This window comes from Saccopteryx leptura, chromosome 2, assembly GCF_036850995.1.
Source record: "Saccopteryx leptura isolate mSacLep1 chromosome 2, mSacLep1_pri_phased_curated, whole genome shotgun sequence".
NCBI lineage: Eukaryota > Metazoa > Chordata > Mammalia > Chiroptera > Emballonuridae > Saccopteryx > Saccopteryx leptura.
Genome location: NC_089504.1, coordinates 330,556,886 through 330,574,895, shown reverse-complemented (window position 1 = coordinate 330,574,895; position 18,010 = coordinate 330,556,886). Strand labels below are relative to the sequence as shown.

At 40.5% G+C, this 18,010-nt stretch overlaps 1 protein-coding gene and 1 pseudogene across 2 annotated transcripts in view; one reads left to right on the top strand and one right to left on the bottom strand.

The window, feature by feature from the left end:
* ZZEF1 (zinc finger ZZ-type and EF-hand domain containing 1) overlaps positions 1-18,010 on the bottom strand; it is a 130,135-nt gene that overhangs the window by 98,055 nt on the left and 14,070 nt on the right. For both annotated transcript variants that reach the window (XM_066363407.1, XM_066363408.1), the window contains exons 2-5: positions 8,192-8,336; positions 3,870-4,064; positions 1,689-1,860; positions 534-733 (exon numbers count right to left, since the gene is read on the bottom strand). In XM_066363407.1, the coding sequence (XP_066219504.1) occupies positions 534-733; positions 1,689-1,860; positions 3,870-4,064; positions 8,192-8,336 (712 nt within the window). The remainder of the gene's footprint in view (positions 1-533; positions 734-1,688; positions 1,861-3,869; positions 4,065-8,191; positions 8,337-18,010) is intronic.
* On the top strand, positions 2,030-2,393 carry LOC136394233 (large ribosomal subunit protein P1 pseudogene; annotated as a pseudogene).

The window sequence follows — 18,010 nt, the reverse complement described above, 5'->3', positions numbered from 1 at the left end:
ATATGACAACATGTTAAAAAATTACAAAGAGCATGTACGGAGTATCACTATTTTTGTTAAAAGATATATATATATAGAAGTAAATACGTATATATATACAACCATATATTTTATTTTTAAAATGTATATATATGTATGTGTGTATATGTGTATGTGTGTAAGCACATGCACACATGCACATGTAAATACACAAATACAAGAAAAGGTCTGGAAGGATGCACACCAACAAATTCACAGTGACAATACCCCTGGGAGGGGGAATTTGAGTAATAATTGTTAATCCATATTTTTCTAATTTTCTAGTAAGAAACAAGAATAAATATTCTTAATTTAAAAACGGCTTTATTGCTTTTCTATAACTTAAAAACAGAGAACAGATGAAATAATTTCATGTGCATGATGAGAAGCAAATCAAATCTCCAAACAACTGACAGCTTCTACACCTCAGAGATCTTCCTACTAAGAGAGTTTATTTCCCTCTTCCCGCCCAGTCCCCTCAGTTCAAAGGGCAAGATGCCTCTTGGTTGACTCACAGAGCTGACTGATGTTGGCATTTTCCAGCAGTGTCACATAGCCGGTGACATTGCTAGGAATGTGCACATCACGGACTTCCTGAAGATCGCTGGCATTCCTCCCCACAGCTACTGTCACCTGCTGTGGCATGTAGCTCTGGTCAGTAGCAGCCACTGCAATGGATAGGTGCCTAAGCACAACATCTGGCTTCATTTTTAAACTGGAAAAAATGGAGAACAGAAACTACAAATATTTATGTAAGCTGAGAACTGGCAGGTTCCACAAGTTTCATCTCCATGAACTTATATTTGATATTCCCAAAGATGATTTTCCTAAAACCACCTAACTTGAAATGCTGGCTCTTAGTTTCGAAGTCCCTATGGCTTCCCCAAGTCTCTAAAATTCATTTCTCTACAAGATTAATCTTATATTTACTTTTAAGCTATCAGTACAGGCAGGGAAGTACAATAGAACATTCTAACAAAATCCTTCTACCTGGCAGGAAGTAAATTCTAAACTGTCTCCAAATAACTAAGGATATTTCCTCATCTATAAATTAGATGGTTAAAAGCCATATATATCCTCTATGAGAAGACATGACAATTATTTCTGTTTCTACCAACTGAAAGCCCATTCTCTAAAGGAAGAGATAAAAATTAAGATATTAGCTTCAGAACTTCTAGAAATATTAGAGTTTACTGTTATCAATACCACTTCCAGATTCCTGACCATCCCATTCTCTCCTCCTTTTCTAAAGTAGTCAGCTTAGTTGACTTACAGATTTTAAATGTATAAAAGAAAGCTTAAAAAGTGAAACTATATCTGCTGTTAGAAAGTACTTGCCCTTGTGATACTAATTTTCCTAAGAACCTAGTGAAAAAGATCTGAAAGTAGTATCATAAAATATTAGTCAAATGCTATTTTCTCCTTTAAAATGCCAAGTAAAGAAATTACCTATGTTTATGACTATATGAACCAAGTTACAATAATATTACATGATTCCCTTTACTTGATTCTTGATTCTTCATAGTCACAATAAGAAAAACACAAGGCAGTTAAGTAGAAAATACTCTAAAATTTTAAAATATAAATTTTGAACACATTGATAGGATAAGAGAAAGAAAACAGGTAATTTTCTTGAACTTTCACTCAAAAACTGGTATCATACCACCCACCGAATCCAGTGTGAGCGAGCACTGCCATCTGACTGCCAGAAGGATGACGTTTCTCCATTTGTCATCTTGTCGATGTCTGCAGGGTTGGAAGATGTTTCTATATAAGCATAGCACTTTGCTACTGACTTGAGTTTATCCATCTCTGGGATTCTAGTTAGATCTCCAGGGCTTTCTGCAAGGAAAATCAGATTTAGCATATGACATCTCTTTCACAAAGGGAATAAAGGGGGTATTTAAAATATCTAGCCCATTTCCCCAGCTGCCAATAAGGTGCTCGGTCCTTCCAAGGAAGCTAAGGCCAAATTGGGGTGAGGCCCTCACTTCATCCAGCGACCAGCACTATGCCAGGCAGCGCTTGCCCAACACTTGCCCACACCACAGCCTCCCTCTCAGAGCTCGTCTCCATCTACTTGGCCATCATCGGCATCATGATGAGGTGACAGTGACAGAGGATAAGATAAATGTCTTATTAAAGTAGATGGACTAAGTGTTGAACCTTACTGGCCAGGCTGCTTTGCAAAGGCTCTGGCCAATCTCAACATCAGGAGTCTCATCTGCAGTGGATCCGCCCAGCAGCTGGTACTGCACCAGAAGGAGGTCCTGCCTCTCCACCACTGCACCCAAGGTGAGGAGAAGAAAGTGGAGGCCAAGAAAGAAGAATCTGAGGAGTCTAATGATGAAATAGGTTTTTGTCTTTATGACTAAACCTCTTTTGTAACACATTCAATAAAAAGCTGAACTCTGGGGGAAAAAATCTAACAGAAATATGACTGGTACTTGGCCATAGGGGAAAAAAAAAGTTCCTTAAAACCTCTGTCCAAAGAACCCATATAAATCAGAAGTTGGTGAAGGATTGATATATTTGTAAAACTATGCCAAGAGAAGAAAATGGTATTTATAATTTAATTTACATGTCTTTAATTATACTTATAATTAATTATAGTTTTAAGCCACTTGTTTTTATTTTTCTGAGTATGAGCTAGCTGGTCCTATCTATCCTTATCTATTTCCCATCAGGTTACAAGTGTTCTTATCAATTTAAATAGTTTCCATACATTATATAATATGTATATACATATATATAATAGGTAATATTTACCGAGTGTTTATTGTGAGCTGGGCACTTTTCCATACATGTTCTATTTTTAATTCACTTGGAGATGAGGACACTAAGGCACAGAGAATTTAGTAATTGCCCAAGGTCAGTGTTAGTAAAAAATTGAGTCTGTCATAATATGTTACAAAATATATTTTTGTTCCTTAGAAGGTCATTTGTCTTTTTACTGTTTATACTTTTTGCTATACATAAGTTTAAATCTGCATATAGTCTAATTTATTAATCTTTTCTTTTATAGTTTCTGAGTTTCCTGTATTGCTTAGAAAGGTTTTTCTGTCAGGGTTTTTATACTTAAAAGTTTTCATTTTAGCTGAATTTGATAAATTTCTGAAATTCATTTTAGGGAATATTAAGAACCTAGTTTTATTTTTTTCTCCAATGGCTAACCAGTTGTCCTACCCCATATACTGACTAATTCATCTTGCCATCTGATCTGTAATACTATGTCTGCTGCTACATTCCCACACTTACTGGACTCTACTATTCCACAGGCCTGTCTATTCACATTATCAACTTTTGTTGCCATTACTAAGTGAGTCTGTAGTGGTTTCTCTCATTTATTCAACAGCTACTCATAGAGTACCAATTAAGTGGCAGGTACAGTTCCAGGTGCTAAGGGTAACGAAGTGAACAATACAAACAAAATATAAGTAAATAGTAATGCTACAACTTTAGATAATGGTAAGTGCAATTTAGAGCATTAGACCTGCAAAGGTGATAGCAACCAAAAGGTGGGGGATGGGGTGTGGGGGACATTAATTAGATAGAGTAATGAAGTCACACACCTGAGCAGACACCTGAATGACGAGAAACCGGTGTGTTAAAAGGGAAGGGAGGAAAGAAAAAAAGAAGGGGGAGCAAGAAGGGAAGGGAAGTGGGGAGAAGAGGGGAGGAAGAAGGAAGTAAGAATGAGTAGATCACTTTCTCATATGACAAACTGGTCACTATTATATTTTAAGAAATAAAGGCAGGGAGAAGGGGTGGCTCATCCTGTTACTAAATACTACTTTTAAAAGAAATGATGACAGAGCATTTTCAGGACACTCCAACACACACACACATACCCTTTTCTTTCTGTACCAGTTCTTCCAGAGCCTCCTTCAGGACAGAAGACCTCATGGTGCACATGTTATTGCAGTGGTCCAACATGGGGTAGGGGATGACCATACTAGAGAGCCGATTGCGATGCAGGAAGCGCAGTATCATTGACGAGTGAACACCCAGGCCCTCCTTGGACTCCGAAAATATGTCTATGAAACCTAAGCACACAAAATCTATTTTTGTTGTTTGCAGGAACCCACCACAATAGTTTCCACATCCCCTGCCTGGTGGCCTAGCTGAACTGGCTAAATTAAAAGCAGCCATTAAGAATCTTCATTGATATTTTCAACTTTAATCATTTAAAACTCTAAACAAGTTTTTAAGAAATGACCAGTGGTAATCTCAATTTTAAAAATTAATTTCATTTGCATTTGCCTGACTGGTGGTAGAGCAGTGGATACAGCATTGACCTGGAATGCTGAGGTTGCCAGTCCAAAACCCTGGGCTTGCCTGGTCAAGGCACATGTGAGAAGCTGCTTCCCGCTCATCCCCTCCAATTTCTCTCTTTCTCTCTCCTCTCTCTATAGTCAATAAACAAAATCTTTTACACAAAAATAATTTCATTTGCATTCAGTAGAACTTTAGAAGACTTAGAATAATGATTATTTGTTTCAATCCAAATGTCAAAAACTTATAAGCACTTAAATATTAACTATTAACTATAAGTTTTTGCCTGGTCTGTGGTGGCACAGTGGACAATGCATCAATCTAGAATGCTGAAGTCACTGGTTTAAAACCCTGGGCTTGCCCAGTTCAAGGCATATATGTAAGAAGACACTATGAGCTGATGCTTTCCACTCCAACCCACCCTCCTTTTTCTCTCTCCTCTCTCTAAAATCAATAATAAAAATCTGAAATAAATAAGTAAATAAATAATTATTATAAGTTTTTAAAGAAGTTTTACATATAGAATATGGGCTAGGAATAGTTTTTCACACTAGAGCATAAAAGCATAAAAGCTTTTATATGTAAAGCTAAATAAGACAATAATAATAACACAACCACTATCCTGACCACAATTTCCAATGGCATTTTACAGTTTATCAGGTATTTCCACACATTTCATCTCATTTGGGTCTCACAGAAAGGCTGGGGAGGATCAAGGAGGGCACAAAAGGTAGTGGCATCCTTGTTGTGCAACTGAGGAACATGAGGTTCGAGTGACACACCGAGACAACAAAAAAAGGGTAGGACTGGGAACACCCCTTTGCACTCCCTTCAAGTGTTCCTTCCACGATTTGAGTTTCTCTTTCCAACGTGCCTCCTCTGGACTCTGTGCCATCTGTCCTTCCCTCTGGCCACTGTCCAGGCTCTGACCTTCACCTACCCAGATTTTCCACATGGCTCCCTATGCTGCCCCTTGTCTGACAATAACCCAGGGATCCTTACGATAACATAAAACAGACCATGTCTACACCTGTTTAAAATCCTTTTATGGGTCTCCATAACCTACAATAATATTACTTGATTTTAGATGCCCATAACCAAGAAGAGGGTTAGGATTAAGTGAAGAGAGGAGAAACAAGGCAGCTTTTTCTGGAGATCAGATATACTCGTAGATTTGGGGGGATTTTTTCTTTTTTTACCTTTTTTTTTTAGAGAGGAGAGAAAGAGAGAGAAGTGGGGGAGGACTTCTATATGTTCCTTGACCAGGCAAGCCAGGGTTTCGAACAGGCGACCTCAGCATTCCCAGTCAACACTTTATCCACTGCGCCACCACAGGTCAGGCCCTTTTTTCACTTTCTAATGAATTGTAACATATAGAACAATAAGTACACACATTATAATTGTATCACTTGATAAACTTTCACAAACCTAACCAACACCCAGAGCAAAACTCCAGAAGTCTGTACTTGAAATTGTTTTTTATGTATGTGTAAAACAAACATATATTAGAGTGGATGAAATGCTGCAATAGTTGTTAAGATAAAATGTGAAGCTGAGGAGAAATTTTGCACTTGAAGCTACTCATTTTGATTATGCCCCCTATGCAAACCCAGAAGACAGTGGTTTGACCTCTCAAGACTCAAAGGTAGATGCCATCCCTTGCCCTCCTTCTCCAGTTTTTCTTTTCTTAACAGACTCTCACAGTAACGCCCAAACCTCATATTATGACACTGCTCATACACTGATTTGCTCAGAACCCAAGTGAAAAAACAGACTGATTCTGTAATAAGAAATATTTTTTTCATATGCTGAAACAAACAATGAATTCAATAAAGGTGCTGTCTCTCTTTTAAACACTAAACACCAATGCAATGAGATATAAAAGGAACAAATTTTAGCCTGGGTTAGAAAGAGGGACTGGGAAGCTGAAACCCCACCACAGAGGTGACCTTAGTCTACTAAGATTTGTCCTAAGATTGTGATAAAACAATTCTTTTAGGTTGGGTGTTGACAGAACACTGTGAGTTGAAAGTCCAAAGTCATGACCCTGCTATGTAAGTGTCTTGGGATCAGGACCCCAAATTCTTCTAACCTCATCTCCCCCTCTCGCTAAAGTCACCCAGAGAAACGACCTCTTAGTATTATCTGTTGATGGATTCCTGGTCTCTGCACCCTCTTTCCTCTCCTCCCAAAACATCTCTTTGAGGTGTCCAAATAAAATTCCTAATGCTGTCACAAGCTATTAATGCAAAAGTGGGAGTAATATGTAAATACAAAGATATAAAGCAGCTAAACATAACTCAAAGCATAATTTTAACTGCCATGAGAGTAGGAAAAAGTTAACACATATAGGCTATCTATAATGTTTTATAAAAATTATATAACTAAAGACAATTTGAGGAAGAATGGAAATATGCATTCTTCATTGTACAGAAACCATCCTTTCCTAGCTTAATACATTCTCAGCAGTAAGCCAGATAGGTTAAGGGCAACAGATTTACAAGTATGTATTTATCAAATCTGCCTCTATCTCTGCTCCATCTTGGTTCTACACTAAGTATTATGACACCAAACGCACAAAGCAGAAAAAATTCTTATATAAGATAATCAGAAACTAAAAAGATGGTGAAAAGTTCTTTTTTATTCCTTTCAAATTTGTTTTCTCTCTGGGAAAAAATAAAAGGCAATTTTATCATAATGAGTCTATCTTCTTAGTCCTCCCCCCAAAAAAAAAACATACAAAACATAGACAGCTGACCAGGTGGTGGTGCAGTGGATAGAGTGTCAGCCTCGGACAAAGAAGACCCAGGTTTGAAACCCCAAGGTCGCTGGTTTGAGCACAGACTCATCCAGCTTAGATGTGGGCTCATCAGCTTGAGTGTGGGATCACAGACATGACCCCATGGTTGTTGGCTTGAGCCCAAAGGTTGCTGGCTTGAAGCCCAAGGTCACTGGCTAAAGCAAGGGGTCACTTGTTTGGCTGGAGCCCCCCCAGTCAAGGCACATATAAGAAAGCAATTAATGAACTAAGGTGCTGCAATGAAGAACTGATACTTCTCATTTCTCTTCCTTCCTGCCTGTCCCTCTCTGTCTCTGTCTCTCTCACTAAAAAAAAAAAAAGGCAAAGTTTTTCCATATGTACGGTGTAGAAAAAGTATCACTTAATTTCAAGCTATTTTTATTCTTAAAGTTCAGAGTGAAAGCTTTCTAAAAAAAACAAAACAAAACACTGTCAACCATGTGCCAAAAATGTGCTAAATGTGGGGACACAGCAGAAATAAAAGAAAAGGTCCCTGACTTCCCAGAGCTCACAGTATAAGAGTAAAAACAGCCCTGGCCAGATAGCTCAGTTGGTTATCTGATCTTCCTGAAGCACAGAAGTTGCCGGTTTTATCCCTGCTCAAGGCACATACAGGAACAGATTTATATTCCTGTCTCTCTCTCTGTTTACCTTTCTCTCTCTCTAAAATCAATAAAATAGACATTAAAAGAGAGAGAGAGAGAGTAAAGACAAGAGCATTAACAAGTAAGTGATTAATTAGCTAATTACAATGCTGGTATATTGCAAAAAAAAAAAAAAATGCAGGATGCTAAGAGAACATTCAATAGGGGCCAGAAAAGGCTTCTTGAGAGAGTGAAAGAGTGAAATAAAGACAGCCACAAGAAAGGTAGTCTCATGACAAAAGTTCATAAAAATGGAAGAACTGCTCAGCCATCACTGTATTGGGGGCCGAAAGAGATGAGTACACTGAACAGTAAATCAGATCATGTTCCTCATGAAGCTCTTCTATTTCACGGGGCCCACAAGCTTGTCTACTTACAACCCAGAGTATAGCAAAGATCAAGTTGGCTCGAAGGGAGTGCTCTTTAGCATTCGGCACTCAGTTGAGGGCCTTACCTGGGACAAGAGAACAGGCCTGCAGTTGTCTGATGATGTGGCTCAACTCCCCTTGTAGATTAGCTCCACTGGAATTCTTGAGGGCCTCCAACATGCTCTCAGCATCAACTGTACCATCACCTTCAGCATCAAACTGGGCAAAGGCCTACAAAAAAGAGATACAAGAAAATCAGGTCCACTCCAAATTTTGTAAAAGAAAATTTTTTTTTACAATTCTCTCTCTCTCTTTTTTTTTTTTTTTTTTTTTTACAGAGACAGAGAGAGAGTCAGAGAGAGAGAGAGAGAGAGAGATAGGGACAGAGATGAGAAGATAGGCGAGAGATGAGAAGCATCAATCATCAGTGTTTCGTTGCAAAACCTTAGTTGTTCACTGATTTCTTTCTCGTATGTGCCTTAACCGTGGGCCCTCAGCAGACCGAGTAACCCCTTGCTCAAGCCAGCGACCTTGGGTCCAAGCTGGTGAGCTTTTGCTCAAACCAGATGAGCCCGCGCTCAAGCTGGCGACCTCGGGGTCTCAAACCTGGGTCCTCTGCATCCCAGTCCAATGCTCTATCCACTGCACCACCGCCTGGTCAGGCTTGTTTTTTTTTTTACAATTCTTAAGATCAATTATCTTGTTGTTGCAGGAAGATCCCACATATGTAATTCAAAGAACAAATAAATTCAAGAGAGCAAATCACTGTGTTTGCAGAATGTATGTATATAATAAGTATTATTACATATATATACAATTTTATCATCTCACCTTTTTTTTTTGCATCATCTCACCTCTTTTGAGAGAGTATTCTCCCCTCCCCTAAATAATTTCAGAAGAAAGCAACCAATGCAGAATTTTTCAACTGGTTACAAGGTGTTAAATACAAAGTTAGAATTAGATAGAACTGGCTTAGAGTAGCATCTCACCTTTATTTAGGCTTTTCCTTTTAAACACTCTTCTGACATGACAGCTACCTTGATTTACCTACATCACAGACCTGTTTTCACTGACATTTAACCATAATCTAACTTGCTCTCTACCCATGTTAGGGCCTTCTGGGGAACTGGGTACAGTATGGGGTTTGGTTTGAATCCTGCTCTGTCACTAACTGGCTATGTGACTTTATAAAGATTTCTTCACCTCCATAAGCCTCAGCTTCTTGATCTGAAAGATGAAGCAAGTATTACCAAACTCACAGGGTGCTGCCTGTGTAAGTAACATGTGAACAGAGCCCAACAGAGTGAGTGAGAGCACAGCAGCAGTGCAGGCATTCCCCTTCTGTCTAATCTGCAATGTTGCCCCTCCTTTGCTCTTGACCCCACCCTCTCTCACATCCTATAAGACGTCCTATTCAGCAACTGCCCCCTCTCCCCAGATCTCAAATCCTCCCTCATCAGTGGCTTCTTTCCTTCTAATGATACACTCACTCACAGACATCCCTCACTAGGAAATATTTTAGAAGTCTTCTGCCTTCTTTTCTAAGTAATCCTCTCTCTTTGTTAAGGTTCCTGCTCCTTTTCTTTATTTTCCTCCTTCATGAAATATAGAAATGTCTCATTGAGGTTTCATGGGAAATGTCTCACTGAATTTTCATGACTGACACAATTACCCCATTTTCATCACAGACTTCTGAACAATGCAAAGTTGAATAGGAACCTATACAACCCTTTGTCTTTGGTTCTAAAAACCAAGGGCATAAATGAAGGAAAAACAACTTGTTTACCTCATGTTCTATTCGTCAATAAGATTTTCCCCAACCCCCTTCATCTGCTTTCTCTATCCCCACTTCCCCCTTCTCACGGCCATTTAAACTAGTCAATCGGGAAAGAGTAAGATTGTATGGTCAACACCCCAGCCAAGGGGGCAAGACCCAGCCAAGGGCCTGTATTAGGGATAAAAACAGAATTCACACACACCCCCAACACACGCTTGCTGGCTGGCTTTCACTAGCGGCAGCATGCTCTTCTGCAGAAGTTATTAAAGTTGCCTTGCCAAGGTATTTTGTCTCCATGAGTCTTGCTTAATTGCAATTCTAACAATTTGGGGGCTCCTCCATTCCCTTCCGGAGGGGTTTGGCCCTCTATCGAGGGAGACGCATCTCATTGCTCCCTTGCAGTGGCCCTCGACTAAAGGGATGAGTCATCCCAGGTAGTGAATGAACCCCAGACTCTCAGCAATGAGAAGGGGCCCTAAAAGGTGATACTGTGGCGACCAGGCAACTCCGTGCATGGACCAAGGTAAGAAAAGTTGCAGGTGCAGCAAAGAACTCCTTGGTGGTTGGGGAGAGGTGCAGGAGGTGGTGTGCATGTGTAGGGCTGAAGCACAGAGTGAGTGTGGAGTGTCCTGATCTGATTCACAGTTTTCTGGTGACCTCACATGGTTTAGGGTGGTATCAGGCAATGCTTGATCCAAGATGGGGGTTTATACCTACCCACCAATTGCTAAGAGGCACCCAACATCCCCATAAGGGGGGTGGCTGGAGACTGATGAAGAAAATGACAAAAATGCAAGAAACCTCCAGGGAGGGGTTTTGAGCCTCTCTCAGGAGTCATGTCACAGTCAGGATAGGATGTCGCACCTCTAAGATAACAACTAGAGACAAAGATGGTACCAAACAAAAGGGAAAGAAACTTCCCAATATTTCACTGGGCCAAATGCCCAGTTACTGGAATAATCTCTGAATGATGGGGAAAAAGAAGCAACAAATGATATCAACCTAGGAGAGCCCAGATGTGGATCTTTTGAGGCCTAAAGTAAGTTCTTGTATGCAAAATTGCAAATGTCGGCCCTAATATTGAACTAAATAAAATAGTTTCATTCCTGTATTCAAATGCTCTGGGCATCGTTGCTTTAAATTAGAATATGTAGGGAGTGCTCATTTAAACTTAAATACAATGGAATTTTGGATCCTCAACTTGTTTCTTGGTTTTGTACTCTGTAAGGTCTTGCCATACTAATTACTGTGCTGTGCTCGTTGTTTTTAGAGTTAAGGGCCAAGTAGCAACTCTGCTATCAGGTTTTTGCAGGTTTTATTTATGTGTCATGCTCATGTCTCTGTACTGTAATTGTCTTGTTTGTATGTGAAACTGTACTCAGGTCTGTGAAACAGGAGGAATCAATTTCAGTTTGAGAGCTCTAGTCTGTCTCATCTGTCTGTCTGAAATTCTTACTATTCTATGTGAAAAAAAAAGTTAATAATTCAAAGTGGGGAAAGATCTCACCCCTCTTTCCAGACAGTAAAACTCAGAAAAAAACCCAACCCAGGCTATTTAAATATCTTAAAGCCTCTTCCTGGAGGTCTAAAAACTGTTGTAGTTTTGAGAATAGGAGAATTAACACCTGTCAGGACTGTGCAGACTGTGAAAATGGGAGGGGTCATGCCAGGACCTCAATGTAAAGGGAAAAAAGGGCACTTTTAAGGCCTTGGCCAGTTTGCTCCAGCCCGGCGTGTGGAAGTCCCGGCCTTGATTCCCTGCCAGGGCACACAGAAGCGCCCATCTGCTTCTCCACCCCTCCCCCTCTCCTTCCTCTCTGTCTCTCTCTTCCCCTCCCGCAGCCAATGTTGGCCCGGGCGCTGAGGATGGCTCCATGGCCTCCGCCTCAGGCGCTAGAATGGCTCCAGTTGTAAACAACACCCCAGATGGGCAGAGCATTGCCCCCTAGTAGGCATGCTGGGTGGATCCCGGTCGGGTGCATGCGGGAGTCTGTCTCTCTGCCTTCTTGCTTCTCATTTCAGAAAAATACAAAAAAATAAATAAATAAAATAAAATAAAATAAAATCCAAGCAGTGGCTCAGTAGCCTATCCCCTCCCTTCATTTCGGTCATCCTAGAAAGCCGCTAAGGACAGATAAGGAGTCTTGCCTTCTCTGCAACTATTAATAATGCTGGAAAATATAAGTTATTCCAAACTTTTTTTTTAACTGGTGGTCTAGAAAAGCATTTAATACTACTACTAGTTTAATTTAATTAATGTTTTTTAAAGTTCTTAAATGTTTGCCTGGGTTTAAAAAAGGTTCCTGTTACCTCTGTTATATCTTTTGAAGATATGTTTGTTTGCTAATGAAATATGTTCTGTCCATGTAAAACAACTTCTAAACCTGTAAGAACTTTTTAAATTAATTTAGTTGAGCTGTTTTTGGAAATCCTCAAGATGAACCTAAAGGTTAAGGTTTGAGGACCTAGGTTAAGGCAGGACAGGGGATAAATAATGGACAGCTGGTTTTAATTTTGGCCTTTTCAATTGGAACTATTAACTGTGAGTCTGAACAAAGAAGGCCTTTGCTGGATAAATGAGAGCATGAACTCGTTCAGCTCCAAAGATAAGGGGCACTTCCTCCCTTCAGCTCAAATCTTGGGTATTCTTAGGTGAATAAGAATCTCTGTGCAGGTGTCAAGAGGGCATTACTCCTCATAATGTGTAGGTCGCCCCACGGGGACTTCCAAATTCAATTGTAATTGAATAACTGACTCATCTGGGAATGCGCACATGAAGGTTGGTTACCCAGCATTTCGAGTCCTCACGGCTGTATTAGGCAGACAGGGAGAGAAACCGAGACACATAAGAGAGTTTGAGAAGACTTGGGAGGTGCAATTCCCTTGGAGCTCAATTCACAACCAGCACACTTGAACCCACTACACAATATCCCTAGAAATTTGTTCAGACTCTGCAGATATACAAAGAAAACTAAAATTAACATGGGAAATCATACCTTTAAGGTTGACAAGCACAAAGGACACCAGCCTTCTGTTAATAATCCTGCAGGTTCACTTTCAAGTATCTATTGAAAAGGAAAATTTTCAGCTTGAAGCGGCCAAAGTGGGTTCGCAAAGAAATTGAAATTTTAACTGTGAGAACATGTGGTCCTGGCTGTTCTGACTTATTCCAAAAAATACATTTACTGGTTTCTAAGAGCCAAGCAACAATTACTAAATAGGATTTGCTGAGAAACCCTTGTAGAGGAGTCTGGAGTCTGTTTTCACTGTAAAAAGCCAGGTCACCTTACAAATTATAGGAAACTGAAATGGTATTAAAAATATATATACAGTACAGGCCCTGGCCGGTTGGCTCAGTGGTAGAGCGTTGGCCTGGTGTGTGGAAGTACCGGGTTTGATTCCCAGTCGGGGCACACAGGAGAAGCACCCATCTGTTTCTCCACTTCTCCCTCTCTCCTTTCTCTCTATCTCTCTCTTCTCCCACAGCCAAGGCTCCACTGGAATAAAGTTGGCCTGGGGCTGAGGATGGTTCCATGGCCTCCGCCTCAGGCACTAGAATGGCTCTAACTGCAGCAGAAAAATGCGCAAAAGGGGCCAAGCATCACCCCCTGGTGGGCATGTGGGATGGATCTGGTCAGGCGCATGCAGGAGTCTGTCTGTCTCCCTCCCCCACACCCCACAAACTTCTCACTTTGGAAAAATACCAAAAATAAATAAACACACACACACACACACACACACACACACACACACACACACACTGGTACCTTGAGATACGAATTTTATTCATTCTGTAACCAAGCTCGTAAATCAGTCAACTAGTATATCAAACTGCTGATACTGGACCCGTGCGCCAACATGCCAACTAGTGGCAGCTTCCCGAATCATGACTTGTATCTCGGAATTTCACTCGGATCTCGAACAAAAATACGGACCAAGTTGCAGCTCATGTCTTAAAAAAAATTCGTATGTTGGTCTGTTTGTATTTCAAGGCACCACTGTATAAATATATATATATATAGATATAGATAGATAGATACATATATATGTATAATAATGGAAACAGAAGTAAGCATATGGTTGTCCCAAGGACTATGGAAGACATTTTCCTTTCTCCTTACTAGGAGAAATTAAAATCATCATTACAAAGGGAAATTGCTAAGGTCCTTGTAAATACTGGGGGCTACTTTATCTGTTCTTAACCTTACCCAACTAAGTTGCATCCTGGTTCAGAGTAAAGCTTATGTGCAAATGGTAGAAATATGTAATCAACCAATGACTGTTAAATCAAAACCCTTCCCTTTCCAAGAAGGAAATATTGAGGGGCAATATATATTTTGTTGATCAAGTTTGCCCCAGTTAATCTAATAGGGTAAAATGTATTTAGAAGTAAATAAAATACTGTACCAATTGGGAAAATAATAATTTTAAAGAAATTTCCATGAAAGGAAAATAATCTTGAGGCTGAAGGTTTGTTGCAGGACATTCCAAAGCAACTTTGGGCCTTTTTCAGTACAGATATTGGCAAGACTTGCCAATATCCTTTAAGATCTGATGCACGACCTGACCTGTGGTGGCGCAGTGGATAAAGCGTCGACCTGGAAATGCTGAGGTCGCCAGTTCGAAACCCTGGGCTTGCCTGGTCAAGGCACATAGGGAGTTGATGCTTCCAGCTCCTCCCCCCTTCTCTCTCTCTCTCTCTCTCCTCTTTCTCCCTCTCTCTCTCTCTCTCTCTCCTCTCTAAAAATGAAAAAAAAAAAAAAAAAGATCTGATGCACGAGTAGCTGGAATTAAGACCGTTATACTAGGTTACTTAAAAGGGGGATTTATAATTCTATGTACAAGCCCTTGTAATTCTAGCTTTCCAGTAGAACATATTTATATAGAATCTCAAAGCTATAAATAAGTTAGTTATTCCCAGACATCCTGTGGTTACAAATCCACATAATCTATTACCAGCTATTCCTGTGGATTGCCAATATTTTTCAACAATAATCAAATCACACAATGCCTGTTTGAGCATGTCTGTAAAATAAAAGGACAGAAACACCTCTTTGCTTTCACCTGGGAAAGTTATAAGTTTAGTTGGACAGTAATGCCCCAGGGATATACGGAGAGTCCCCCCTATTGTTTTAGATACTAAAAGCTGACTTTTAGTCAGCTGAATTTTCCAGAGACTTCACTCTAATCCAATATATAGATAATATACTTTATGTTCTAGGACAAACTCTGATTCTCTTTACCTACAATAAAATACTTGGGTTACCTCACATTTAAAAATGGGATTGGGTAAAAAGTAAAGTATATAGGGAGGAACAAGGCAGTTAGCAGTTAATGGTTCACATAACAGTAACAATGGGGGGATCTGTTGGCTTCTGCTCTGGTGGGATGTCTGGTCTGATGGAAAAAGAAAAAAAAAGACCCTTACATTCCAAAAGCATGTTATCAGGTACATTATTGTAGGTGCAGAGGACAACAAACAGGCTTGAGTGGAAGTGAGCATTGACCTTTGTTGAGAGGGAACCCCTCCCTAGGAAATGACTGCCTGCCATGAACTACTTTCGGCTGAAAGGGTTTGATTTAGACCACCCTGAGTGTTTACTTTGGGTCTCAAAAGTTTGCAGGACTCACATGAGTTTGTCAGGTTTAGTTCATGGCCCCACCTTTTTTTTTTAATCCACAGTTCATAAAAGTATACATCTAAAATTGCTAATTACTAACTTAGTCCTCATTGAAAGTTAAGGGTTTTAGAAACAGAATTCTGATTAATTAGAAAGAAACTGTATAGTTTTAATGATAAAAGGTATAAGATATGAAGGTGCTTTTGAAAGGAAAAGGAAAAAGGTAAGTTGTTCTGAAAGATGGTTATTTCTGAATAGAGAATAAGGTTTGTGCAGGTTGTAGAAGGTTTGTGCAGAGGGAAGGAACTGAGAAAGTGAGCAAAGGTGAAAAAAGGGGAAGAAGGAGAAAAATGCAAGTTGACTAGGGCAAGGAGAAGGAAAGGGAGAGAACAAATGCTTTAAATGTAGAAAGTCTGGTCATTTTAAGAAAGAAGGCCCAGAATGGGATAAAGAGAAAAACCTGATTCCCCTCCTGATGTTCAACGAAGAATAGGGGTGTCTGAGGCTCTTCTACTCCCATGGGTCCTACCCAGAGCCCCTTGTAAACTTAGACATGGGACCAATTTATTGGGAAGAGATTTAATGGTAAAAGTAGGACTAGGACTCCAAACTGAAAAGGGGGCCCTCCAAGCCATTCTCTACCTAGTAACCATAGTAGAAGTGAAGGGTTTAAAACAAACCCTACCAGACCCTGGCCAGTTGGCTCAGTGGTAGAGCATCAGCCTGGCATGTGAAGTCCCAGGTTCAATTCCCAGTCAGGGCACATAGGAGAAGAGACCATCTGTTTCTCCATACTTCCCCCTCCTCCATCTCTCTCTTCACCTCCTGCAGCCATGACTCAAATGGTACAAGAAAGTTGGCTCCAGGTGCTGAGGATAGCTCCATGGCTTCACCTCAGGTGCCCTGAGCAACAGAGCAGCAGCACCAGATGGGCAGAACATCACCCCCAGTGGGCTGCTAGGTGGATCCCGGTAGGGGCGCATGTAGGAATCTGTCTTGCTGCCTACCTGCCTCTCACTTAATATAAAACAAACCCTAGTAATAGAAACAGAATACCAAGATGCAAATTCCTGGGTAGAATGGATCAAATATTCTGTCAGCACCCTAAACAAAAGTAACTGTTATGCTTGTGCTACAGGAAGACCAGAGGCTCAGCTAGTCCCATTTCTACTCGGGTGGTCCTTGGTCCCTGATGGTCTGAACTGCATGGTAGCCCTGTTCTGACATGCTACTGCCTGGTAAAACAAGTCACGTCAGTCGTTATTGCTGCTATTTCCTGAGGTCAAAGGCCCTGCAGGTCAGCCCCCGAGGGCTATTAGAATGCCTACTCCTACAGCCAATTTTTCTTCATGTTTCTCAAGGTGAGGGTACAATTTGGCCTTTGTAGGAAATCTAACTCAGTAAAGTGAAAGCTGACAGTTTACAGGGCTGACAAATCAATCTGCCCTTATAATCCCCAGAGCTGACGTTTGGTGGTATTACGGGACAAGGATCTATGAGACTTTACCAGTCAGCTGGGGCAGCATTTGCTCCCCAATATAACTGGCCATCCCTTTTACCCTGGCATTTGCTTCCCCTCCTAGCTTGTCACAGAACAGGCAAAGCAAAAGGAGTATGATTACTAGCAGAGAGTCATTCGACCCTTACACACACACACACACACACACACACACACACACACACACACACACAGGCTCTATTGGAGTTCCACAGTGGGTTCCCAACAAGTTCAAGGCATGGAATCAAATTGCAGCTGGATTTAAATCAGCCTTATTCTGGTGAGTAACCATAAACAAGAATGTAAATTGGATAAACTATATATTATATATTATAATCAATAAAGATTTGTCAATTACAGTAGGGATGTGATTAAGAAAATTGCAGAACAGTTTGGTTCTACCAGCCATATGGCCTGGGAGAATAGACTAGCTCTAGATGATACTAGCAGAGCAACGTAGAGTGTGTGTTATGACTGAAACTCAACATTTTACCTACATCCCCAATAACACAGCCCCCGATGGTACCATTACCAAAGCCTTACAAGGACTGATGACCCTAGCAGATGAATTAGCTGAAAACTTGAACAATGGTTTGGAAAATGGAAAGGACCAGTACCTCTGTAGTCAATGCCCTAATAATTGTTATTGGAGTCTTGATTCTTATAGAATGCTGCCTCATCCCATATGCTCAAGGCCTAATTCAGAGACTGATCAAAACAGCCATAATGAAGCAGAGCCCTCCCCCTTACTTTAACGAGATGCTATTAATGAACACCGATGACCAGAGCCAACTTCTGCTTACCAAGTTTGAAGAAAAGAATGAAAACATATTAAGAATAGGGGGGACTGAAGGAAAAACAGTTTACCTCATGTTTTTTTCTTCAACAGGAATTTCCCCAACCCTCTTCATCTGGTTTCTCTATCCCCACTTTTCCCTCCTCCCTTCGTGAAGCCATTTAAACTAGCCAACCAGTTAAAAGTAAGATTATACGGTCAACACCGGAGCCA